Source organism: Pleurodeles waltl, chromosome 11 (genome assembly GCF_031143425.1).
Source record: "Pleurodeles waltl isolate 20211129_DDA chromosome 11, aPleWal1.hap1.20221129, whole genome shotgun sequence".
NCBI lineage: Eukaryota > Metazoa > Chordata > Amphibia > Caudata > Salamandridae > Pleurodeles > Pleurodeles waltl.
In genome coordinates this window covers 784,850,572-784,874,089 of record NC_090450.1, presented here as the reverse complement: position 1 = coordinate 784,874,089, position 23,518 = coordinate 784,850,572, and the positions used below count along the sequence as shown (strand labels likewise).

Here is a 23,518-nt window from a genome sequence, read left to right as displayed (position 1 = left end):
TTTTGTTGTAAATAACATTGAAAATGTTTCAGTTCTGAAATATGAGTCTGTGAATTAAACATTCTTTAGGACGGTGGAAGGGATAGTGGTCTTCAGAGTGTCTCAATCCATGGGCATCATTTAGGGGTTGCCAGGGGTCTCAGATGTAACCACTGGTGATTACTGGCACTGCCTTTGCGACCCCTAGAGGTAGCAAAATCAGTGCCAGGAACACAGTGGCAGCTCGTACTTATAGACGTGGTTGAGACTCCACTCTCTTTGTTTTTTCTCATTTTTATTATATTCATATTGAAGAATGTTTTATTATTCACTGTTAGTGTAATACAAACATCGAGTACAATCAGCTGGAATATGACCATCCCTGGCAGCGGAAGGAAGTAAAGATGCTTTTAAATGTGTGTTGTGCGTGTGGGCAAGTGTTTGTTTATGTGAGTGTGTGTAAGTGTAAGCATGTGTGTGTGAGTGAAATTAAAGGTCAAAGGGCATGTGATGTCACTTCCAGTATCGTTTGCATTTTGGTGAATTGACGTTCATGTCTCAAATTTTCAGGTTACGCTCTGTGTAAGAAATGTATGCCTTTTTCTTCCATATCTCGACGGCCTACATATCTTAAGCCTTATCTCTTTACTCTTCAGCACCCTCTTTTCACTCCCTCTTCAATGCCCTTTCTCAGATCTCCTTTGCTTCACCAGCCCCCAAACATATATATCGCACTCACTCACCTGTAAGCCCTGTATTTTCTTTTACTTTTACCTTGCCAATACTTTCAAAACTGAATACCTCCTTTACACAGGTTTGCACAGAATAATACATCAACTGGAATATGTGACTACTGCTTTGTGTGCTATGCAGAGAGTCCAAAGATTGGATTAGCGTGTATTTTGAACACCTTTTTTGACCCATTGACAGGCATGGTGAGATAAAAAATGACACTACCTTCTGCCGCACTCCAGAGCAATTGTGGCCCTTTATAAACAGCTAGAGGCGACCTATTTCAAGGTATGTACAAGAGTAATATGCTACACGAAAAATACAGAAACACAACTACCTGGAAATAGTTTACTAAGGACCTGATTTAGAAGTCGGCGGAGGGGAATACTCCTTCACAAAAGTGATGGATATCCTGTTCACCATATTACGATCCCATTCTATCCTATGGCGATTGTAATGCGACAGACGGGATATCCATCATGTTAGTGACAGAGTATTCCCTTCACTGACATCTAAATCGGGTCCTTAATCTTGGCTTCCCTAATAGTGTTAAACATGTAAAACATGTCCAGAAACTAAATGCTGACATGGATTACTTTAGTTTGTTTTTTACATTATTGTTAAGAAATGCATCGGTGTTATTGCCAGTAAGGTCAAAGACATGGACATAGGGCCCGATAGGGGCCCGTTTCAATGTCTGTATTTAGTTACTACTGGGTCTCAGGCCCGGACGGACCCGGCCCATTTAAAGCTGTGGAGCCAGACATGCAAGAGGCAGCACCCTGCCTGCTACTCACAAGGCCTCTTACCGGATGGTCGGCTGATCCCCGCTCAGATGATTGAACCTCTTGTGCAGGTGCTCTATCTGCTCTGAAGTGACTGTTGAGGAAAAAGAGAGAAATGTTTACGGAACAAGAATCTTGACTTTAACGATGTAAATAACCAACATCTGTGTCAATTTAAGCAGCAGGGATGCAGTGTGTGATTTTAATAAAGAACTGGCAAAGTTCACCCTTTCCCTGGTACATACTGTGGTGGAGTCTCACCCATCCCTCACTCTCCCCATGCCGCACAATGCATACAATTCAGTGATGCCTGGCACATTCTCTGCATTCTCTATGGCTTCAATGGAGTCTGACTTGCCCCCCTCCACCAAGGTATTGAAAGGTAGTCTCACTCCATCCCACATCATAAGCCTCATGTTCATTCTCTCAGCTGTTTCTCGTACAGTCCAACAGAGCCCCACTTACGCCTCTTTGCAAGGTTCAGAGACTTTAGTGACATATCACTGGTCCCATACAATACAATGAACCCTCACTAACTCCAAACATTGTTGCTGTTATGCACTTCAGTGGAGTCTCACTTATGCCTCGCCACAAGCTCATACAATTTATTGGAGTCTCTCACTTTCCCTTCTTCGCTGGACTCATCCAGTACCACAGACTTTTGAATATTCGGTATGTTACTGGCCTCATATACTTCGATGAAGTCTCTCTCATACCCTCATGCCTCACACACAACAAACGGGTTTCACTCATTCCCCAATCAGCTCACCTAAAACAAACTCATCTAGTCCCACACATTCCTCACATTGCTCTCCTCATTTGTTACATCTTGGCCTCTCATTATCTACATTGTTGGTCTCATACAGCACATAAAGTCTCATACATTCTCTACATTACGGCCACATACACTAAAATGATTTATCAGTCTTCCCGTACGTCATAAGCTACTAATAATGGGGGGGTCACTCATTACTCAATTGTTCACATAATAAACTTCAGTGCATTCTCACACATTCCTGGCTCCAAAACGTATAATGCTTTAGGACAATTTCACCCAGTCCAATGCCATAGGTTCTTCATAATGAAACTTGTAGGGATTCTATTAGCATCAACATTTTGAATACCGACGTGCTGCCTGGAGTGTGTGGTGTTTCCTGGCCCTGCCGGAGCGGGGTGCTCCTGCTGGAGAAGATAGGGAGGGGGCATAGCACTATAAAGCGCTCTTCTGCTTCCTGCCTTGCAAGGCTGTGGCCTGGCCAAGACTGGCACATATGCCTTCGCCCACGCCTGACCGTGACTGGACAGGGCCCTCCTTCTTACGTTTGTTGTGAGACTCTTAAGGCAATGGGGAAACGTACGTTAGCCACTCCAAACACACCAATGGTGACTATTACCACCAAATCTAATGACGCAGAGGGCTGTTGTGGTAAGTCAAGCATACTGTTTTATCTATCATAAGCAGTGGTGGTCCTTAATGAAGGCATCACAGATGGGAAGGAAGAGGTAGATATACATGCTACATCTGCTCTTGAAGCCTCAAAAAATTCTCCTATCACCATGGTGGAGCGCAGACACAATGCGACTGCCTCTTCCTTAGTCGGTAGGCCCGAGGCATTGAATAAAGAGGGTCATTTAAGGGGAATCAGTTTTGCGACTGTGCAATGCAGACGTTCACTGTGACTGTTTTGATTTTGGTGCCTCGTATAAAGAGATAACTTTAGACTTTCTGCCACCAGCACAGAAAACAAAGAAGAGAGAGGTGGCTAGCCCCAGTTTTAAGACCCCGAAAGCGACTGATAGTCAGGTCAAAACTTCCAAGGGGGTCCCTATTGGGGACACACGTGACACAGAGGAAAATGTATGGGATTTTTTATGGAAAAATTATATCTTAAAATTGAATGGTTGGTCCCAGGATCCTTTGAGGCATGCTGTAAGTGGCTTGAGTGTATGGAAAGCTCAGTTACTGAATTATCTGCAAAGGTCAATTTGGACATTAGAACTTTGATCAATAACGGTGACAATGGAGCAGCTAATATGGCTGGGTTATCAGACAGGAGGGTTGAGGCTCTTATTGATAAGGAGGCAGGTCAGTGTTCTGTATCAGGACCTATAGAGAGGGGTTAGTGTGGAGGGCGTACCTCTGCAGTTGCAGTGAGACATGAGGGTACACTTTCACATGCCCCTCAAAATTTCACCTGCTTCACCCCGATTAGTTCAGTGAGTTTGAGGCTCACACATGAGAAAAAACCTCCTACAGTATCTCCCTTGGGCGGTCAAGCTATGGGTATATGTCCTCTTGGCTCGAGGACTCCTCTGATTGATGTGCCCAAACTTACCATCAACTTACCACCTAAGTCTATCCTTTATGTTGTTTTTCTAGGAAGCGTCTCCCAGTTTAAGGAAGGGATGGGTGAAAACATATTGCAATTGAAAAACAAGGTAACCCATTGACTGGGGAGGCATACTGCTATGGGGGCTAGTTTTTCCGAACACATCAATGTGGTTAGAAGGGTGGGTTAGATTGGGAAGGATGAAAAAAAGTTTGCTGATAATTGTGCGGTGATACATTTTAACAGATCTGGGATGGCTGGCCTCTTGTTGGCCTTGATTACTTTGTATAAAGCTAACATAGCATCCTCCTTTTTACAGACCTGAACTAGTTCTTGCTAATAATTCTTGGTTTGTGCCTTATTTTGGCCCCCAGGCAAGAAAGGCTCCTTTTGATTTTTCTCTAAGGTTGTTCAATAGGTTTGAGACTCTGAACCATTTTAAGAGTTGTGATTGACTTATAATGAATCTGACAGATCAGGGACAGATCACATGTACACCTGTACTTCTGATTTCAAAGATTTAGAAATTATTAGTTGAAATGTAGCAGGACCAGCTAGTTATTGCACAGATGGGATATGGCTTTTTGTAAGCAAATTGGGGTGATTTGCCTGCAGGAAACATCAAATTGTTTCCACTTAGATGGGTATACGTCCTGCAACTGTGTCGAGCACGGGAAGAGCTAAAGGGTGCTTGACCGTCTTACCTTCCTTGTCTCTCAAGGGTAAGTTGGAGGTGCTAGTCACTTGTATATTTAATCTTCAAGCTTTATCAATAACTTTCACGACTGTTCCCAAAACATTATTGCTGTTTGAAAGGTATCAAGAAGGGTAATTTTATTGTGTTACTAGTTAGTGACTTTAGCATCCATTTGTGTTAGGCTCTAAACCAAGCCCTAGCTGTACATCTAGTTGTATGATTAGTCCAAGCCTACATTTGGAACATACCAGCAAGGGGATTTCCTTACCACTATCCATAGTGAGCTTAATCTAGTTGTTTCCTTTGATCAACTTGCTTATACTGTTTCTCTCCATATCACCCCACCTTCTGAGGATGTAGATGTGCTTCTATAATTTGTCTTTGTTTTTAACTCATTTATAGCCAGATAAATGGTATAAAGTTCCCAGTAAGCAGTTTTAGTAATTGTAACCCAATTTGTCTGTCGTTAGGGTGTCCAGAGCCAGTTGTAAGTAGCTCTCACAGTATGAACAGTAAATGGGTCGTTACTAGCCCAGGGAGAAGAGTAGGATGGTCACAAGTTATGCCTGATGATTTTAACAGGAAGTTGTTCTCTAGTTGTGTTTCGGAGCCAGACATTAGTTTTAATTATGCACAATGAGATAGTTCCTTTCTTTGCACCACCCATGAAGTTAGAAACCTCCTCATGTTCCCACCATTAAGAAGAGTGGTGCACACTTTTAGATGATTTCATAATGAGTGTTTGCTTACTAAGATTGCAGAGAGCCCAAATATCTAACCATATAGACAAATTATTGGTAGCTCTGTGTAGAAATAATTATAAATTAGAGATTAAAATGCACAAAAGTTACCTTAAAGATGAAGCTTGAACGAATTTACTTCAATTAAGTTGTCTGAAGAATATCTCCCTGTTCTGGGCCATCATTAACTGTGCCTGTTTTTCAGCAAATGATAACGGGTCTTTCTGCCACCACATTACTAAAGATTCTGGGTATCAGATTTTATCGGGGTTTATATTTTCCCAGCTTCCAACATTGATTATGATATCCATTTGCCTTCTAATGGGGTTTCCAACTTAGGCCCTGACTTATACTTTTTTTGTGCCACATTACTGTCATTTATTGACGCAAAAGCAGCGCAAACTTACAAAATACGATTGTATTTCGTAAGTTTGCGCCACATTTGCATCAGAAAAATTACGGTAATGCGGCACAAAAAAAAGTATGAATCAGGGCCTGAGTCTTCAATTTAGAGGAAGTTAAAACAGTTATCCTTGAACTTTCTAAGAACAAGGCTCCTGGCTCAGAATGGATCCCACCAGAACTGTACATAAGTGAACCTGATGTTTGGGCCCCTTTATGCACACAAACATTAAATGCAGCTGTGAAGGAGGGGTCTCTGCATTCTTGCATCATATTGATTATAGTTCCTGTGTATAAAAATGGAGACACAGTGTTATAGGTCAATTCCTCTGATTGATTCTGTTGTCTAGGTCATGGGGGGGTTGTCCTTAATAGATTGACCGCCTGGGCTGATGAGAATCAAATCCTGTCAGATTTCCAGTATGGATTCAGACCTGGGAGTGAGGCCAATGATCAATGTTTGAATTAGTACCTGATTATTAACAAGTACACTGTGGCCAGACAAGGTTCAATCTATATGGCCTTCATGGACCTCACCTCGGCTTTCGACAGAGTCAGATGTCCCAAATGATGGTAAATACTTCTGTCTAGGGTAGTCAGATCAGATATTGCATTCTTTTTGAGGGACCTCCACTCTAACATATCTGTTTCACTTTGTTATACCATAGACTCTTCCTGCATGCAGCCTTTTATGACTAACAGAGGGGTTCAACACGGATGTATCTTGGCTCTGTTTCTTTTACTGTGTATATTATTAATAAATTAGTCAAAGTACTAATAGAGTCAAGAGCTTATCGCCCACTAACTGGGAAACAATCATTACGTGCATTACTTTATGCGGATGACCCAGTTCTGTGCTGGGCCTGCAAACACTTTAGGATGCTTTGTGGTCTTTATGAACGACTTAGATCTGGCCATATACTTAAATTCATCTTTTGGAATGATGGGTGGTCTGCGAGCTCCTAAAACCAGGACTTTCAACTTAGGGGGGGGGGCATACATTAACAAAGATTCTGGCCTTCTCTTATTTGAGTATCCCATTTGACTCCAGTATGAACTGGAAGCCTCTTATTCAAGCAAAAAGTAATTCACTATTGAGTGTGATCCCCGGAGTCACAGGCTTTGCATCTGTGTTGGGGTGGAAACCTTTGTGTGTGTTGTTGAAAATGTATTAGGCTAAATGTCTATCTAAGGTTACCCACAGCATTGATATCTGGAGTTACACCGATGTTGCGCAACTGCAGATCAGTGATTGTTTAGATGGTTGCTAAGTGTACCACACTATGTTCCATCATATATAAGTGCATGAAGAGTTGGGTACCAGATACCTCTTTGATATTGTTGCTCTTGGCCTTCTCCTGCACTGGGTAAGAATACCGTTTAGGGCAGAAACAAAACTCAACAGGGAGACATTGTTGAATTGCCTCTCCCTTGACAAAGCACAGCTCATTCCTTGGCTGAAGTACGTTAAAGAGTATTTTGTCCATCTGGGGAGGCATGATCCGTTTGATAACGGTGGGGCATTGGGTAAATATGACTGGACCTGTGTTTAAAAAACATGAATGTGGAGGCAATCTGATAGGGAAGAAATTAAAATCTTAAAAACAACAGTTCGGTAGTATGCCTGAGAATTAAACCATCTCTCATGTTTGTAACCAACAACAACCATTGTGTTTTTTCTTACAAGTTTAGGTTACATTTATTCCAGTGGTGTTTAGTGGTCACAAAGTGTGGAAAGATGCTAAAAATATAGGTTCCTGTGGTTGTGACAAGGACTCTCTGCAAGACACCTTGCACTTTGTAATGTTTTGAGGGTATTATGATAAACCAGGGAAAGATTTGATCATACCGCTTTTAAAGGGGCAGGATTTTTGTCAAGTTCATCCTGCCCTGTTGTGTTTACAATTGCTATATGATGAATTTCCTACCTACATGTTTGACAGCTTTTTAGATCGAGCGAACAAGAGCTTTGACCTGTTGTAAGTGTTGTGGGCTTTAACCACGCCTACCTCAAACCGATCACTTTCACTTGTTTGTGGGCTTGCCTTTCAATAATCACTTCATGTCATTGGTAAATGCTTTACGTTTGTCCCGCCTTGAAGTGTTTTTGTCATGCCTTGTAGACTGCCCCTGTTACATGTATTATTGTACGATTGTTGATATGCCTCATCGTGGACAAACCTTTTTTTTTTCTTTTGTCTCTCCCGTTCGTGCTGCATGGCGGCCATGGCGCTCACAGTACGAACAGGCACAGCAGCATGAACTCGATGGGCGGTATTTAGCACTGGTCGCGTTGCTCACAGATACCTTATCAGAGTTGTTAGAAATGGGGTCTTTGGTTGACAGTCAGGTTACCCCCTGTTCAAGCAAGGACCCTCACTCTAGTCAGGGTAAAAGAGAATCACCATCAGCTAACCCCTGCTTACCCCCTTGGTAGCTTGGCAGAGCAGTAGGCTTAACTTCAGAGCGCTAGGGGGCATATTTATACTCTGTTTGCACCGAATTAGTGTCATTTTTTTAAACTCTAATTCGGTGCAAAACTAACTCCATATTTATACTTTGGTGCTAGACCATTATAGCACCAAATTTATGGAGTTAAAGTCATTTTTTGAAAGTGGAGACCTACTTTGCCTTAATGAGATGCAAGGTAGGCGTTCCCGTGCAAAAAATGACTCTATGGCCTTAACGCCATATTTAGGGGCATATTTATACTCTGCGGCATATTTATACTCTCTTTGCACCAAATTAGTGTCATTTTTTTTAACTCTAATTCGGTGCAAAACTAACTCCATATTTATACTTTGGTGCTAGACCCATCTAGCACCAAGGCCCTGATTTAAACTTTTTTGCACCGTTAACGTCATTTTGTGACACAAAAGTGGTGCAAACTTACAAAATATTGGCCTTTATTTATACTTTTTGCTGCAAAACTGCACTAACTCAGTTTTGCACCAAAAAGTTTAGCACCGGCTTGCACCATTTCTGTGCACCAGCCGGGCACCATATTTATGGAATGGTGCAAGCCGGTGCAAAGGGTAGGCTAGAGTTTTAAAAAATGACTTTAGTCGGGTGGGGCTGGCAGTATGGAAGAAAAGGGTTTAGCACCAAACAATGGCTTTAGGCTGGTTAGAGTAAAAAAAAATGACTCTAACCAGATTAGCGTCATTTTATGGTGCTAAACCTACCATGCCACATGACTCCTGCCTTAGAAAAGGCAGGAGTCATGCCCACCACCCAAGGGCCAGCACAGAGGACAGGGTTCCCCTGGGCATGGCCATTGCACCCGGTGCCATGTATGGGGGCCCATTTCAGGGCCCCCTATGGCACTTTCAAAAATAAAATGCACTTACCTGTACTTACCTGGGATGGGTTCCCCCATCCTCGCAGTCCCTCTAGTGTGGGTGGGGGTGCGCCTAGGGAGGGCACCTCTGGGCTTATTCCATGGTGTTCCACCATGGAAATAGGGCCACAGGTCCCCTAACACCTGCCCTGACCCAGGTCTTAAAAAATGGGGCAAAGCAAGCTTTGCCCCATTTTTTGACCCCTCCTCCCTCCCTTGCACCATTTTTACATGGGAGTATAAATATGGTGTTAAGGCCATAGAGTCATTTTTTTGCACGGGAACGCCTACCTTGCATCTCATTAAGGCAAGGTAGGTTTCCACTTCCAAAAAATGACTTTAACTCCATAAATTTGGTGCTAGACGGGTCTAGCACCAAAGTATAAATATGGAGTTAGTTTTGCACTGAATTAGAGTTTTAAAAAATGACGCTAATTCAGTGCAAACAGAGTATAAATATGCCCCTTAGCGTCAAAAAATGATGTTAATCTGGTCAGAATCATTTATTTTGACTCAAAACTGCCTAACGACATTTTTTTTTAGCTAGCCTACCCTTTGCACCGGCATGCACCATTCCATAAATATGGTGCCCAGCTGGTGCTAAAAAATGGTGCAAGCCGGTGCAAAACATTTTGGGGCAAAACTGCCTTAGTGCAGTTTTGCACCAAAAAGTATAAATAAGGCCCTAGGTGTAAGGTATTTGTACCAACACACACAGTAACTTAATGAAAACACTACAAAATGACACAACACCGGTTTAGAAAAATAGGAAATATTTATCTAAACAAAACAAGACCAAAACGACAAAAATCCGACATACATAAGTCAAGTTATGAATTTTTAAAGATTAAACTCAAAAATAGCGCTTAGAAACAAAAATGCTTCAATGAGATGTTAACACGGCGTCGTGACGGAGTCGTTCCCAACAAGCCGACACCAGCGGCGCCGGACACGGAGTCGTGTAGACCCCCAAGTACAGTACCTTTGGTGAAGAGTGAAAACAAGCCGAGGCGCGAAGTCGGGAATTGCGGCGTCTGTGCGAAACGTTGAATCCGTGCACTTCGAGCGGCGTCGGTCACGACGTGGTGCGGCGGCTTCCACGGAGTCGCGGACTTCAGCGGGGCTGCTGCGGCGTCGGGCCTGCGAAGAGCGTCGCGTTCCAGCGAAGGTCACGGCGTCAGGTGCAGGCGGCGTTACCAGATTCAGCAGCGGCGTCGGTCCGAAGTCGTCCGAAGTCGATTTCCTTGGATTCCACCAGCTTTCCTTTCAAGGGCCCAGGGACTGGATAGGGCACCACTTGTCGGGGCAGGAGTCTCTCCAGAGACTCCAGGTGCTGGCAGAGAGAAGTCTTTGCTGTCCCTGAGACTTCAAACAACAGGAGGCAAGCTCTAACTCAAGCCCTTGGAGATTTCTTCCAAGATGGAAGGCACACAAAGTCCAGTCTTTGCCCTCTTACTCTGGCAGAAGCAGCACTGCAGGAAAGCTCCACAAAGCACAGTCACAGGAGGGCAGCACTTCTTCCTCAACTATCAGCTCTTCTCCAGGCAGAGGTTCCTCTTGGTTCCAGAAGTGTTTCTAAAGTCTGTAGATTTGGGTGCCCTTCTTATACCCATTTTAGTCTTTGAAGTCACCTTTCTTCAAAGGGGACTCACACCTACTTGTGAAATCCTGCCTTGCCCAGGCAAGGCATCAGACACACAGCAGGGGGTTGGAGCCGGCATTGTCAGAGGCAGGCACAGTCCTTTCAGATGAGAGTGACCACTCCACCCCTCCCTCCTAGCAGAGATAGCTAATCAGGAAATGCAGGTTACACCCCAGCCCCCTTTGTGTTACTGTCTAGTGCGAGGTGAAAAACAACCCAACTGTCAAACTGACCCAGACAGGGAATCCACAAACAAGGCAGAGTCACAAAATGGTTTAAGCAAGAAAATGCTCACTTTCTAAAAGTGGCATTTTCAAACGCACAATCTCAAAATCAACTTTACTAAAAGATGTATTTTTAAATTGTGAGTTCAGGGACCCCAAACTCCACATGTTCATCTACTCTCTAGGGGAATCTACGCTTTAATCATATTTAAAGGTAGCCCCCATATTATCCTATGAGAGAGACAGTCCTTGCAACAGTGAAAAACGAATTTAACAATATTTCACTGTCAGGACATATAAACCACATTACTATATGTCCTACCTTAACCATACACTGCACCCTGCCCTTGGGGCTACCTAGGGACTACCTTAGGGGTGCCTTACATGTAAGAAAAGGGAAGGTTTAGGCCTGGCAAGTGGGTACACTTGCCAAGTCGAATTTACAGAGTAAAAATACACACACAGACACTGCAGTGGCAGGTCTGAGACATGATTACAGGGTTACTTGTGTGGGTGGCACAACCAGTGCTGCAGGCCCACTAGTAACATTTGATTTACAGGCCCTGGGCACCTCTAGTGCACTTTACTAGGGACTTAACAGTAAAACAAATATGCCAATCATGGAGAACCAATTACGTACATATTTTAAACAGGAGCCCTTGCACTTTAGCACTGGTTAGCAGCAGTAAAGTGCCCAGAGTAACAAAAACAGTAAAATCAGAGTCCAGCATACATCAACAACCTGGGGAACAGAGGCAAAAAGTTAAGGGAGACCACGCCAAGGATGAAAAGTCTAACAAGAGTCATTTCTTGTAGCTCTCCCCTTAAAACACTTGAAATTGGTGAATGCTTTACATGAAACAGAAATCCTCAAAGAGAAAGCGGTTCTCTCGGCACAGCGGGAGAACCAATACTACAATATTCACTGAACTTGGGAAACTCGCACGATGATGCTTTCCGGGCATTTTTCTGTCAAACCATTTTTGCCCATAACTCAGCCTGTAGTGATTTAGGGCCAGATGTAGGAAAAAATCAAATTGCGACTTGCAATTTGCGAGTCTGTGCGACTCGCAAATTGCAAGTCGCAATTTGACATGCAGAAAGGTGTCTCAGACTCGCAAAGACCCACCTCATAAATATTTATGAGGTGGGTCGCAGTTTGCGACCCCATTGCGAGTATAGGCACTCGCTAACATGGAGGCCTGCTGACGTCAGCAGGCCTCCATGTTAGCGACCTGCCTTTTAAATAAAGGTTTTTTTTTTTTTTTAAGTGCAGCCCGTTTTCCTCACAGGAAAACGAGCTGCATTTCAAAAACATCCGAAACCTTTTGTTTAGTTTTTTTCAGGGCAGGGAGTGGTCCCTTGGACCACTCCCTGCCCTGAAAAAATAATTTGGGGTCCATTCACAAAGGGGAAGTGGGTTACTTCAAGTGGATGGTAACTGCGACTCCATTTGCGACCGCGTACGCGGTCGCAAATGGAGTTGCATACCACTCCGACTCGCAAATAGGAAGGGAACACCCCTTCCTATTTGCGAGTCGCAAATGCATATTGTGAGTCGGTAACGACTCGCAATATGCATTTGTGCATTGCAAACCCACGTTTGCGAGTCGCAAACGGCGATTTTCGCCATTTGCGACTCGCAAAAGTGTTGCTACATCTGGCCCTTAGTGAGGTGTCTGTAGGATTTCATCTGGATTTTTTTCATACACAAAGACAAAAACGCACACACATGCAATCCCTCGCTCCGTTTTGAAAGTCCCCCAAAAATGTACCAATTCTCATTCCTCTCCCTTTCCACTGCCCCTTAAGCCCCTCTCATACTTACCTACTTGTAGTGTAATGTACTTTGACAAGATGTCTGTGCGTGATTTTTGGCAAATCTGAAGCTCCCCCCCCAACCTTAGTGACCAAGCTACGCCCCTGACAATTGTATGCACTAATAGGAGGGGCTCACGTGACCTGCTCCGTGAGCTCCTGGCATTATTGAGAAGAAGCAGAGGCAACCCGTATACATTTGGGGCCATTAATGCAAACAGGTCACATGACTGGGCCATTTTTGAGAGAGGGCAGATCACTTGATGGGTCCATTATTAAGATGTAGCAAGTGGGGGAGGAGCCAAAATGGCGGCCGGGATGGACACCTGAAGCAACCCCACTGTCATACCGGGAGTGGCGGTCTGCCCGGGGCGGGACGGAGCACCTTAAGGGGGCCGGTCGCTGGCTGGACCGTGGCTGCGGCGCCAAAAATCTGGCCGCGAGGCTTCGCAGGATTCGTGAGACGCGGACCCCGACCTAACCAAGGCTGCTGGCGAGAGGAGCTGCGCCGGCGGACCTGAGTGCACCTCCGCCCGGCGACGCCCACGCCCGCCTGGCTTTCCGCGTAGCTGAGGGGGCCGGGGGAGCGGCCGTCCATACTCGCTCTACCGGCCGGAGCTCAACCAGCGGGGGCCGGGATTCGGGAGCAGCGATCGGCGCTCCTGCAACGGGTAAGGCGCCAGCGGGAGGCTGCGACAAGGGTCCAGGATGGGGCCACAACTCCACAACTCCACAACGCCGCATCGAACTGTGCCGCGGCAGAGAGGGAACGAGCCCTTTCACTGGGCTGGACGGACACTCCAGCCCGCGATTGGCACGCACCGTGGCTCGCGGCCTGAGGTGAGGCCGGAAAAAGTGTTGAACCACAGCTCACCGAGGTGAGGGGGAGGCCTGCTGAGGGAGGCTTGACTCATGCGGGGGGGTCGCCACCAAACCCCCCCTTACTTCTTCCACTGACGGCCCGCGCCCCCAAAATGGCGGGGCGCGGCGCTCGAGCTCAGGAGGTGGCTCACTACCAGAGAGCGGTACAGGGGCCCCACTGATCTCGCCCTGAGAGGCCGCTCTGAGCCGGCGGCGGGCCCGGATTGAGAACGTGGGGGCCACACCTGGGCCCCACCGATCGGCTGCGAGAAGCAAGAAACTGGCTGTTCTATGCTACCGCAGATCTCTACCAACGATTACAGGAGCTGACGCGGAACCCGCCTGGGGGCTAGACATCCGCTCCCCTCCTTAGACTCGCCCTGCTGTGCTTCCCTCCTCTGCCTCCTGCCGCCCCACCCCCTCTCTGGGGGCGCTGCCACCACCGGACTCCGCCGCTATCCCTGGGGGTACTGGTACCCTAATTCAATACATACGGGACGCATCCCCGCAAGGGGTACTATAAATAGACCCGGGGCAACCCAACGTTGAGACTAACGGCGGAACCGGCAGCCAAGCAAAGAATAAGCTCCTTCTTAGCTCTACTAACCAACGCCACACCCGTAGAGGTAAAAGCACACGCCATACCGAGGACAATAGGCAAAAGGCTAGCCCGCCGAGTCGATAGCGCCAAGCTGAGCGCAACAACATCTCACAAGGTAATTTCCAGACAGCCACAATGGCTGGCAGGGCCAAGTCATCTAAGGATCTGGACCGCAACACTCTTGGAACAACACCCAATGACCAGCAGACCAACCCGTCCCTACAGTCATTGGAAAACACTCTCATGTCGCATTCTGCCCAGTTTGAGAAAGTATTACAGGCGATTATGGACACTAAATCCTCCTTGGAAAACAGAATAGATGCAGTTTCACAAGACCTGAATCTCTTACGCGTGGACCACCGAAATTTAGCTGAAAGAGTGAAAACTGCTGAAGAAGAACTCTCCGACTTAACCCCAGTGGCTCAAGACAATCAAAAACAGATCCAGCGCATAGACACAGAATTGAAAGTGCTCTGGAGGAGATCGGAAGAGATGGAGAGCAGGGCGCGCCGCAACAACGTGCGCTTCCTGGGATTTCCAGAAAGTATGCGGCAATCAGACTCAGAAATTCCCCTGGAGCAATGGCTTATCAAGGAGGTGTTAAACGGAGCTCCATCCAAGTTTTTCTCCGTGGAACGGGCGTACAGAATCCCGGGCAGACCCCCGGTCCCTGGCCAATCGCCTAGACCACTGATCGCTAGATTTCTAAACTATAGGGACCGAGACGCAATATTACAACAATTCCGCAACAAAGGCCGATATAAGTACGAGGATTCAACTATCAACGCATACCCGGACTTCACACAGGAGGTGCAGAGTCAACGCAACTCCTATGTTAAAATTAAACAGCTCCTGCGGGAACACAACATAAAGTACGCCTTGCTGTTCCCCGCGAAACTAAGGGTGGTAGCGGAGGACCGCACCCACATATTCACCACTCCTGAGGATGCTTGGACATGGCTGCACGCCAGTGGCCTTGCTCGCCCTCGGGAAGACGCGGAAGGAGATGAGGAATGGCAAACCTCTGCCTCAAGAAAGCGGTCCAGGAGGCACGCCAGGGGCCAACCCAACAACCAACAAGTAGCAGAAGAAAGAGCAAGAGTGCTGAAAGAGACTCCCTTACACATGCAAAGCAACTTCGCGACTGCTAGGAAGCCCCCTGAGATGGGCACGGACTCTGACACGGCCAGCTCCGCATCTACAATAACAGGAGAGCTGGGCGTGCCAAGGGTCACCCCCAGGTCCGCGGATGAACTTTAATCGCACACAACTGCTCCGCCTGCCCGCTGGCTCTAATACTGACTGAACTCGGAAAGCCACTGGGGACCCTGGAGCGGCGGCGGGGCCCAGGGTGAATGCGCTTCCAGCAACGAGTATGTTTGGTATAAATGTATAGCTATTTGATGTGGGGCGCGCTGGGGGGCATCGCGGGTGGCGCGGGGGCGGAGGGCGGAACAGTCTTACATCCCGGGGGCACCCAACGGTATCAGCAGACCAAGTCTGCGGAAAGATGTGAGCCCCTTACAAGAGCCACATCTGGTAGATATGATAACTCTATCATGGAAATCCAATCGGATATGGGTTATTTCACACAATCACGGGTTTAGTAGTCTCACACAAGTTGTAAGTAGTATTGGGGATCCATTTGGGGTGGGTGGGGTTAGTAGTTTAGTAAAAATGCACGCGCCGGAATCACTCATAACACAAAGAAAACAGCTGCACTCGCTACCCTTAACAAATAGCATTGTCAGAGGGGAAGTGACCAGAAGGGCCAATCTCAAGGTTCAGAACTCAAGCACAGAGAATTATCCCAAAAACCCCTCATGGCGCCTCACGGGAGAAATAACCAAAACCAGTATGTCATAGTAACATGGAATGTGAGGGGCCTGGGAGTGCCGAGTAAGCGGACCAGAGTACACGCACACCTTAGGCGACTAGGAGTGCACATTGCCATCTTACAAGAGACGCACATGCTAGAAGCGGACCTGCGGGAGCTGCGCGTGACATGGGGAGGCCAGATGATAGGCACTGCGTACTCAGCCTTCGCGAGGGGGGTGCTGATCTGGATAGCAGCAGGGGTTGCATTCCTCCTATCGGCACACAAAATAGACCAAGGAGGTAGATACGTGGTAGTGGAAGGCAGTCTGGACGGCAGACAGTTAGCTATAGTCGGTATATACGCTCCAAACAGTGGGATTGCAGGTGTCCTGGGCACCCTCACACCAACACTATTGTCCAACCCAATAGCCCCGGCCCTCTGGGGCGGAGACTTCAATAGCACACCAAACGCAACACTGGACAGATCCCATGCTCAAGTGAGTTTGATAGTAAATAGGAAAACCCCAGGCCCCCTGCAGGAATGGGCAGGCGATATGAGGCTACACGACATATGGCGCTTAGGGCATCCGCAACAGAGGGAATACTCATTCTACTCAGCACCACACAATACCCACACTAGAATTGATATAATATGGGGCACCCAGGACATAGGAGCACTGGTCAGCGAGACAGAATACCTAGCGAAGACACTGTCGGATCATGCACCACTGAGAGTAACACTGAATTGGGGTAGGTCATGTCAGGCGATCCCCACTTGGCGGTTCCAAGTGGAAGCCCTACAAGATCAGGCATTCGCCGAAGCATTGAAATCCACTATACGCCAGTACTGGGAAACAAATGCCATGACCGCAACAACACGTGCGATAGAGTGGAATGCCCACAAAGTAGTGGTCCGTGAACTATGCATATCCTCCACGTGGGGAGTAAGACGCACCTTACAGGCGGAAATCAGCAAATTAGAAAAGGAGCTCAGAGCAGCAGAAATAGCAGCAGCGCTAGGGGTAATCCCCCACATTGTCCTAAAAGAAAGGCGCTTAAAATACAATGACGCTGACAGCAAACTCCGCTGTCACGATTATAACTATCATCTAATGCGGCTGCAAACAGAAGGGGATAGATCGAGCAGAATGCTGGCGTGGCTGCTCCGAGAGGACAGACAGCATACCCCAATAGGGGCCATACGTGTGGGCGCGCACGCTATGGCTACTACACAAGCTGAGATAAACGGGACGTTTAGAGAATATTACTCAAACTTATATACCAAACGCACCTCATGCACTGCTCCACAACTCGAGTCTTTTCTCGCTGGCTCTCTCCTGCCGCAGTTATCACAAACTGACAGGGAAATAATCGAAGCTCCCATGACAATGGGAGAAATAGAATTAGCCCTAGCACAGATGCCCAGGAATAAAGCGCCTGGCGCAGATGGCCTCCCGTTGGAGTATTACACTGCCTATTCATCCTGCCTAAAGCCTCACCTGCTGAAGGTGTTCGAAGAAGCGTGGACCAATGAATACCTGCCTACATCCCAGAGAGAAGCCATGATAGTGGTGCTCCCCAAACAGGGCCGCGACCCCACAGATGTCAAATCCTACAGACCACTATCGCTTCTAAACTGAAACTGCAAAATACTAGGCAAAATACTGGCAAACAGACTAGCCCCCATCATGCATACCTTAATACACGCCGACCAAAATGGCTTTATACCAAGGCTTAACACCTTCTTAAATATCCGCGGATTACTGAGCATAATGGGAGACACTCCCCCAGATGCGCACGAAGAAATGGTACTCTCACTGGATATCGAAAAGGCATTTGACACGCTTGAGTGGGACTTCCTTCTGGCCACAATGTGCCGCATGGGAATAGGCCCCAATTATATACGTTGGGTCCGGACACTGTATTCCAGCCCACAAGCAAGGGTGAAGACGGGCGGGCTGATCTCGGACAGCTTCCTAATCACCCGGGGCACGAGACAGGGCTGCCCCCTATCCCCGCTATTGTTCGCTATAGCAATGGAACCATTAGCGGCAAGAGTACGCTTCATGGACCGCAATTGGGGAATAGTCAGGAACGGGTTCCATCACACGATCTCGCTATATGCAGATGATGCCGTAATATATATCCGGAAAGGCCGCAAGGTTGTTCCCTCAGTAATATCCTTACTGGCTGAGTTCGGAGACCTGTCAGGCCTAGTGGTTAACTGGGAAAAGTCATGTGCGTTCCCGCTAGTAAAGTGGCCACCCGAAAGACAGGGTGCCCCTCCGCTGGGGCGTCTGAAATGGTGCCCTGAAACGTTCAAATACCTCGGGATAAACATATACCATAACACAGAAGATCTTAGAGACGGGAACCTGGGGAGGGCGTTGGCCTCCATAAAAGGCTCGCTGCAGTTTTGGAACGAGCTCCCGCTTTCGCCACCAGGGAAGGTGGCGAACGCGAACATGCTGATCTTGCCTAGGCTATTATACTACTTCGCGGCCTTACCGATAATCATCCCCTAAAGCTTCTTTGGCAACTTGAATACAGCGCTGCTGCAACTCATCTGGGGCGGTGGCAGAGCGCGTGTGGCCCTAACCAGGCTGCAACAACCAGTGGGCCCGGGTGGTCTGGGAGCCCCCAACCTCGAACGCTACTACGCAGCCGCACAGCTGCAGTGGGTTCAGAACTGGATCCATAGACCAGCGCTCTCAGAGTCCGTGCGCCTAAAGCCCTGGTTAAAAGGGACCTCCCTGCTAAAGTGGTTGACATCCAAACGCTCCAGGGTGGAACCTGTTAATCCACTGCTAGCGGTGGCAAAGGCGTGCTGGGCTAAATACGTGCAAAGCAGGGGTAACAAGCTCCCCTACTCCCCACACATCCCGTTGGACCACCTCCCGGGGTGGAACGGGGCCGGCACGCAAGCATCGTTGGCATGGATAGAGGCAGGCATGCAGACAGTGGGCGACTGCTTTGAAGATGGCAAGCTAATGTCATTCGAGGCCCTGCAAGCCCTCACTGAGGTGAACCCCGGCCAATTCCTGACATACCACGCTATATGCCACGCAATTAAAAAAACGTGGGGGGCAGATATCTCAGAACCAGAGACCTCCCCTGTAATTCATCATCTCATACAATACGATACCCAAATAAAAATAATATCAAGCCTGTACAAAATCCTTAATATACCCCCCGAGCCATAAGCGGAGAGAGCTCGGGAGAGTTCTCCCTGATCCGATCCCACAAGCTGAATGGCCGAAAGCTCTGTATCATGCCCGTGGCGTGTCAAGGAACCCCAGATTCAGGTACACCCAGTTTAACTTCACACATCAAACATATTTGTCGCCTGCCAGGATAAAACGAATGTTCCCCGACTCTGAGCCGACATGCCCTAGATGTAAAGCGCCATCAGCACACTTCTACCACATGGTCTAGGAGTGCCCTTGCATACAAAAAGCCTGGACGGAGGTGGTACAGGGGATCTCCGAACTAACGGGGCTTGTATTGACAGTAGACCCCAAGTCCTGCCTACTCGGGCTGAGGTTAAGATCTAAAAAACAATTATACCTGCACAAATTTGTAGACCTAGCCTGTTTAATGTATAAAAGATTGATAGCAATGCATTGGAAAGCCCCCAATGCACCCGATCGGAAATCTTGGTACACCTTAACACTACGCTGGGCCCGCACGGAATACCAGGTATTAAAGAAGCTGGCGCGAGAGGGGCAACATCACACAGGGAGCGCCGCCTGGGAATCGTTGGTAACCAAACTCGAGGCCAAAAACGATGATAAGCCCCCTTGATCCAGGGAATACACAGATGGAACAAGCGCGGCACAAATCCTCCCACACACCTCACCACAGAAGCATAACTCGAAGGGCGGCCCATCATCATAGAACGGTCCCGACTACCCCCTCCCCCTCCCGTATTGACAACCCACTAGCTCACCAGTGCAAGAATATCTACAACACATAGGGTAAACACTTTACCTCCGTCACCATCCGCTATCACCAAACCCATGTGGGGCCACTACCAGGTGACACGCGGTACAGGCTCAGCAGCAAAGGGTCCACACTGGTCACGCGCGAGCACCCCTCAGATACTTAACACACGCTAAAGTTTCCAGAAATTGCAGCAAGTAATGATACTGAAGGATTGGTAGTGTTCCGAGACGTGTCTAATGTGTGGGGTTTGGGGTTGTTATATGTTTCTAATGCTGATAAATTTTCTGGGTGATCCTGTTGTTGACAATTGAACAGATTGTATCGCATATTTTAAATATTAAACCAATAAAAAAAAACTTAAAAAAAAAAAAAAGATACAGCAAGTGAATATTTTTGGGTCTTAATGCAAGCTTGGCACATGACAGAGCCATTATTAAGAGGGCAGCGCGGGCTCCGTCTGATGCCGGTCACACAAACAGGGCTTGGGCCGGAGAGGGTGTTACAGCCGAGCAGGGCGGGCATTAACAGGAAGCTCCACGTGCACTGCGTGTGACCTCCCTCGTAGTACAGCACCTTGAGCCTGAGCGATTGTGGAGTCATGCACTCTTGTAGACACCGGCAGAGTTTGTAAACAGTGCACATGTCTTGCACACACGCCTCCGCTTGCCCTGTGGACCCTGTATTTAAAATTTAGCAGGGGTGGCTCCTCCACTAGGGTGGAGGAGCATTGCCGCGCCCCCTGCCAGCAGCAGGAGCTGCAAAACTTTTATAGAAACAACATAATAAACCCGGTTTATTATGTTGTTTTTGTAAAATGGGCGGGCCACTGGCATGACGTAGATGGAGAGGGAGATCTGAGCACCCCCCTTCAGTGCACAAGTATGTTTGGTTGGCTGTCTGGGGCCAGCCAAACACACATGCGCACAGGGCTCTCTCCAGCCCAGCCACATGGTTGCTGGGCTGGAGAGAGCCTGCACAGACTCCCAGTGTGTCTGGGAGCACCCTGGCTGGGCGCTCTGAGCCAATCCTGATGTTGCTTTGAGCAGCGTCAGGATTGGCTGCAGGGCAGGCTGGAAGCCTGTGCCTGCCTGCAACCTGCGAAGGAGAAGCAGAGCAGAGCGGTATGGCACGGCACAGGAAAAAATGTACGTTTAATTTTATTTTATTTTTGTGACCCACCCACCCCGCCATGTGCTGCGCAGCCCCGCTTCTTTTCTCTTCCATGAGCCGCGACTGAAATGTACTGCTGCAAATGCCAAATATTGAACCGCAGCGTCTGCGTTTGTGCAAGGATCTGTTTGGATAGTGACTCTGAAAAGTGTTTCTTCTACATTGTAACTTAAGTGACTGTGGTGTAAAGAGGGTAGAAGGTTTCACTTATTGCCGCTGGCCACACGTTTGTAACAATAAGTAACTAACTCCCATTTTATTGACACTGTGTTATCGATCGCAGCGTTATCATGCAGCATAAGTGATAATTTTAATAATGATGATTATAAATGCACTGCACACCGCGAGCTGTACTATCTCCAGATGTTTGCACTGAGAGGCTATAAATAAGGTGACCAGATTTTGAGAACAAAAAACCGGGGCACACCAGAAATAAAAGTAGGACTAAAGCCTTTAGTTTTCCTTCTATATCTGGCCTGTGCCGTTTTTGCGTAGCATTGAAAAAAAAATTATATATATTTATACACACGCACACATCTTGTAGGCTTGTAAACGTATGTGCACATACTTATACACATGTGCACACACCCACACACACAGGCATAAATTTTAAAGGCTACATTTACTTAACACTATCCATGACAGGATGGCAGGACTTCCACCCTATGCCCCCTGTTCTTCTCCCCACCTTGTCTCCCCTCTGCTAGGAGCATGTTGCCGAACTCGCCCTGTGCTGCCTGACAGTAACAATAAGGGGAACAGTTATTGTCCTCCAACGCCACCTTGCGCCACATTAATGTCATTATTTATGACGTTAATGTGGCCTAACAAGGCCAAAATCTCCACGCCGTATTTACAGGGTGGCGCAATGCGCACATTGCGCCACCCTGTAATCCTTTGTGCTACATTATGCCTGCGCAAGGCATAATGCATGCAAAGGGGACATTCCCCCGTTACGGGAGCCGGAAAAATGGTGTAGGGAAATCTATGAGATTTCCTTGCACAATTTCTTACGGCACTTTTAACGCCTGCTCCAGAGCAGGCGTTAAAAGAGGAGTCCAATTATTTTGAATGGAGCTCTATGTACTCAGCAGGAGTAGCACCAATATTTTGTGGCTACTTCTGCAGAGCACATCAATAACGTCATGTGAAATAACGCTATTGCCCCCTATCCTGCGCCATGGTGCGCCGTATGGTGGTGGTAGGGGGAGTGCTAAGGGGCGCAGGGAAAGTGGAGCTGCAATCCGTGCAGCGCTACTTTTCACTAATTTGCCCCTAAATTTCTTTTTTTTCAATGTTCTGAGGAACCCCTGTAAGGAGACCATACCTTCCAGTTCTCTTTACAGTTGTAATTACCTGACGTTTGTCCCAAAAAACAGAACATTTATTCAAAATGAGGAAATATGTCGGAACAACGGGACTGTCTGGGGAAAACCGGGACATCTGGTCACCCTACTATAACCGGTACAAGTGGTCCAATTGCACCGACCCCGGAAGGATGAGCTGTTCCCATGGGTTTTGAACATGTGAACTGGAGGTTTGCAGGGAGGATTTTAGCCCTCTGGCATGCCTCACTGAGCACAATTCGAGCTATGCGGTCAGTAGCGTTGTTAGTGTGTCACGAGTCTTCGTGCAAGAAAGAAAATGTAGACTCTGCCTGCTATCTAAATTATGAAATACAGTAATACTCTCCGTTCAATGGGACCTAGGGCCTCTGGGACCCGGAGGCTCTGCACCTGCAGCACCAGTGGAAACTACACCCCTGTCTGCGGTGAGCAGTCAGCGCCAACGCCAAGGCACCACTTTCGGTAATTTGATGCTACTAAAGGAGTAATAAACACGTGACAAGCTTCTTAAACTGCTGAGATTGTGTTTAGCAGCTCACAAATACGAATTGAGAAAGCACCTCCTTAAGGAAAGGAAGGGCAAGGGTCCCACTTATTGGTGGTACCTAGTTTTTCAAAAAACGGGCCAAATATGTCATTAGTGTTATATTCATTTTCAACTGAAACCGGCGAGTTGCAAATATGTCCTTTTCCCAGACAGGGCGATAAGATTACGGTAATTTTGCTCAGATTCACAAGAAGTTGAGTCTAGGCCACTTTTAGAACCTGGATCACCGGTTCCACAGTCGACGTCCCTAACTATCAGGTCACATCTCCTCGCTGTGGAGAATTCTCAGTTGGTGAAATTCTATGTTGTCTGGAGCAGTTCAAATCCCTGCTACAGCTCTCTTAAAAGCCGAGCTAAACAAACGCGCCTCCAGCCACACACTCCTAAAAGTGTGTCCTGGATCCCTGTGGTAATTGGAGTGCTTTGTACGCTTGTCAAAGGATACAGTGCTTTATAAATGTAATAATAATATAAACTTGCCGGTGCTATATAATAACAAGTCATTCGTGTTCTTGTTTTATTGACAAGTCAAGTCATTTCA

General features: G+C 47.3%; 1 protein-coding gene across 1 annotated transcript in view; it reads right to left on the bottom strand.

The window, feature by feature from the left end:
* The window catches only part of TESC (tescalcin), a 240,177-nt gene that overhangs the window by 77,258 nt on the left and 139,401 nt on the right, over nucleotides 1-23,518 (bottom strand). The window contains exon 2 of the mRNA XM_069214504.1: nucleotides 1,521-1,590. Within this exon, the coding sequence (XP_069070605.1) occupies nucleotides 1,521-1,590 (70 nt within the window). The remainder of the gene's footprint in view (nucleotides 1-1,520; nucleotides 1,591-23,518) is intronic.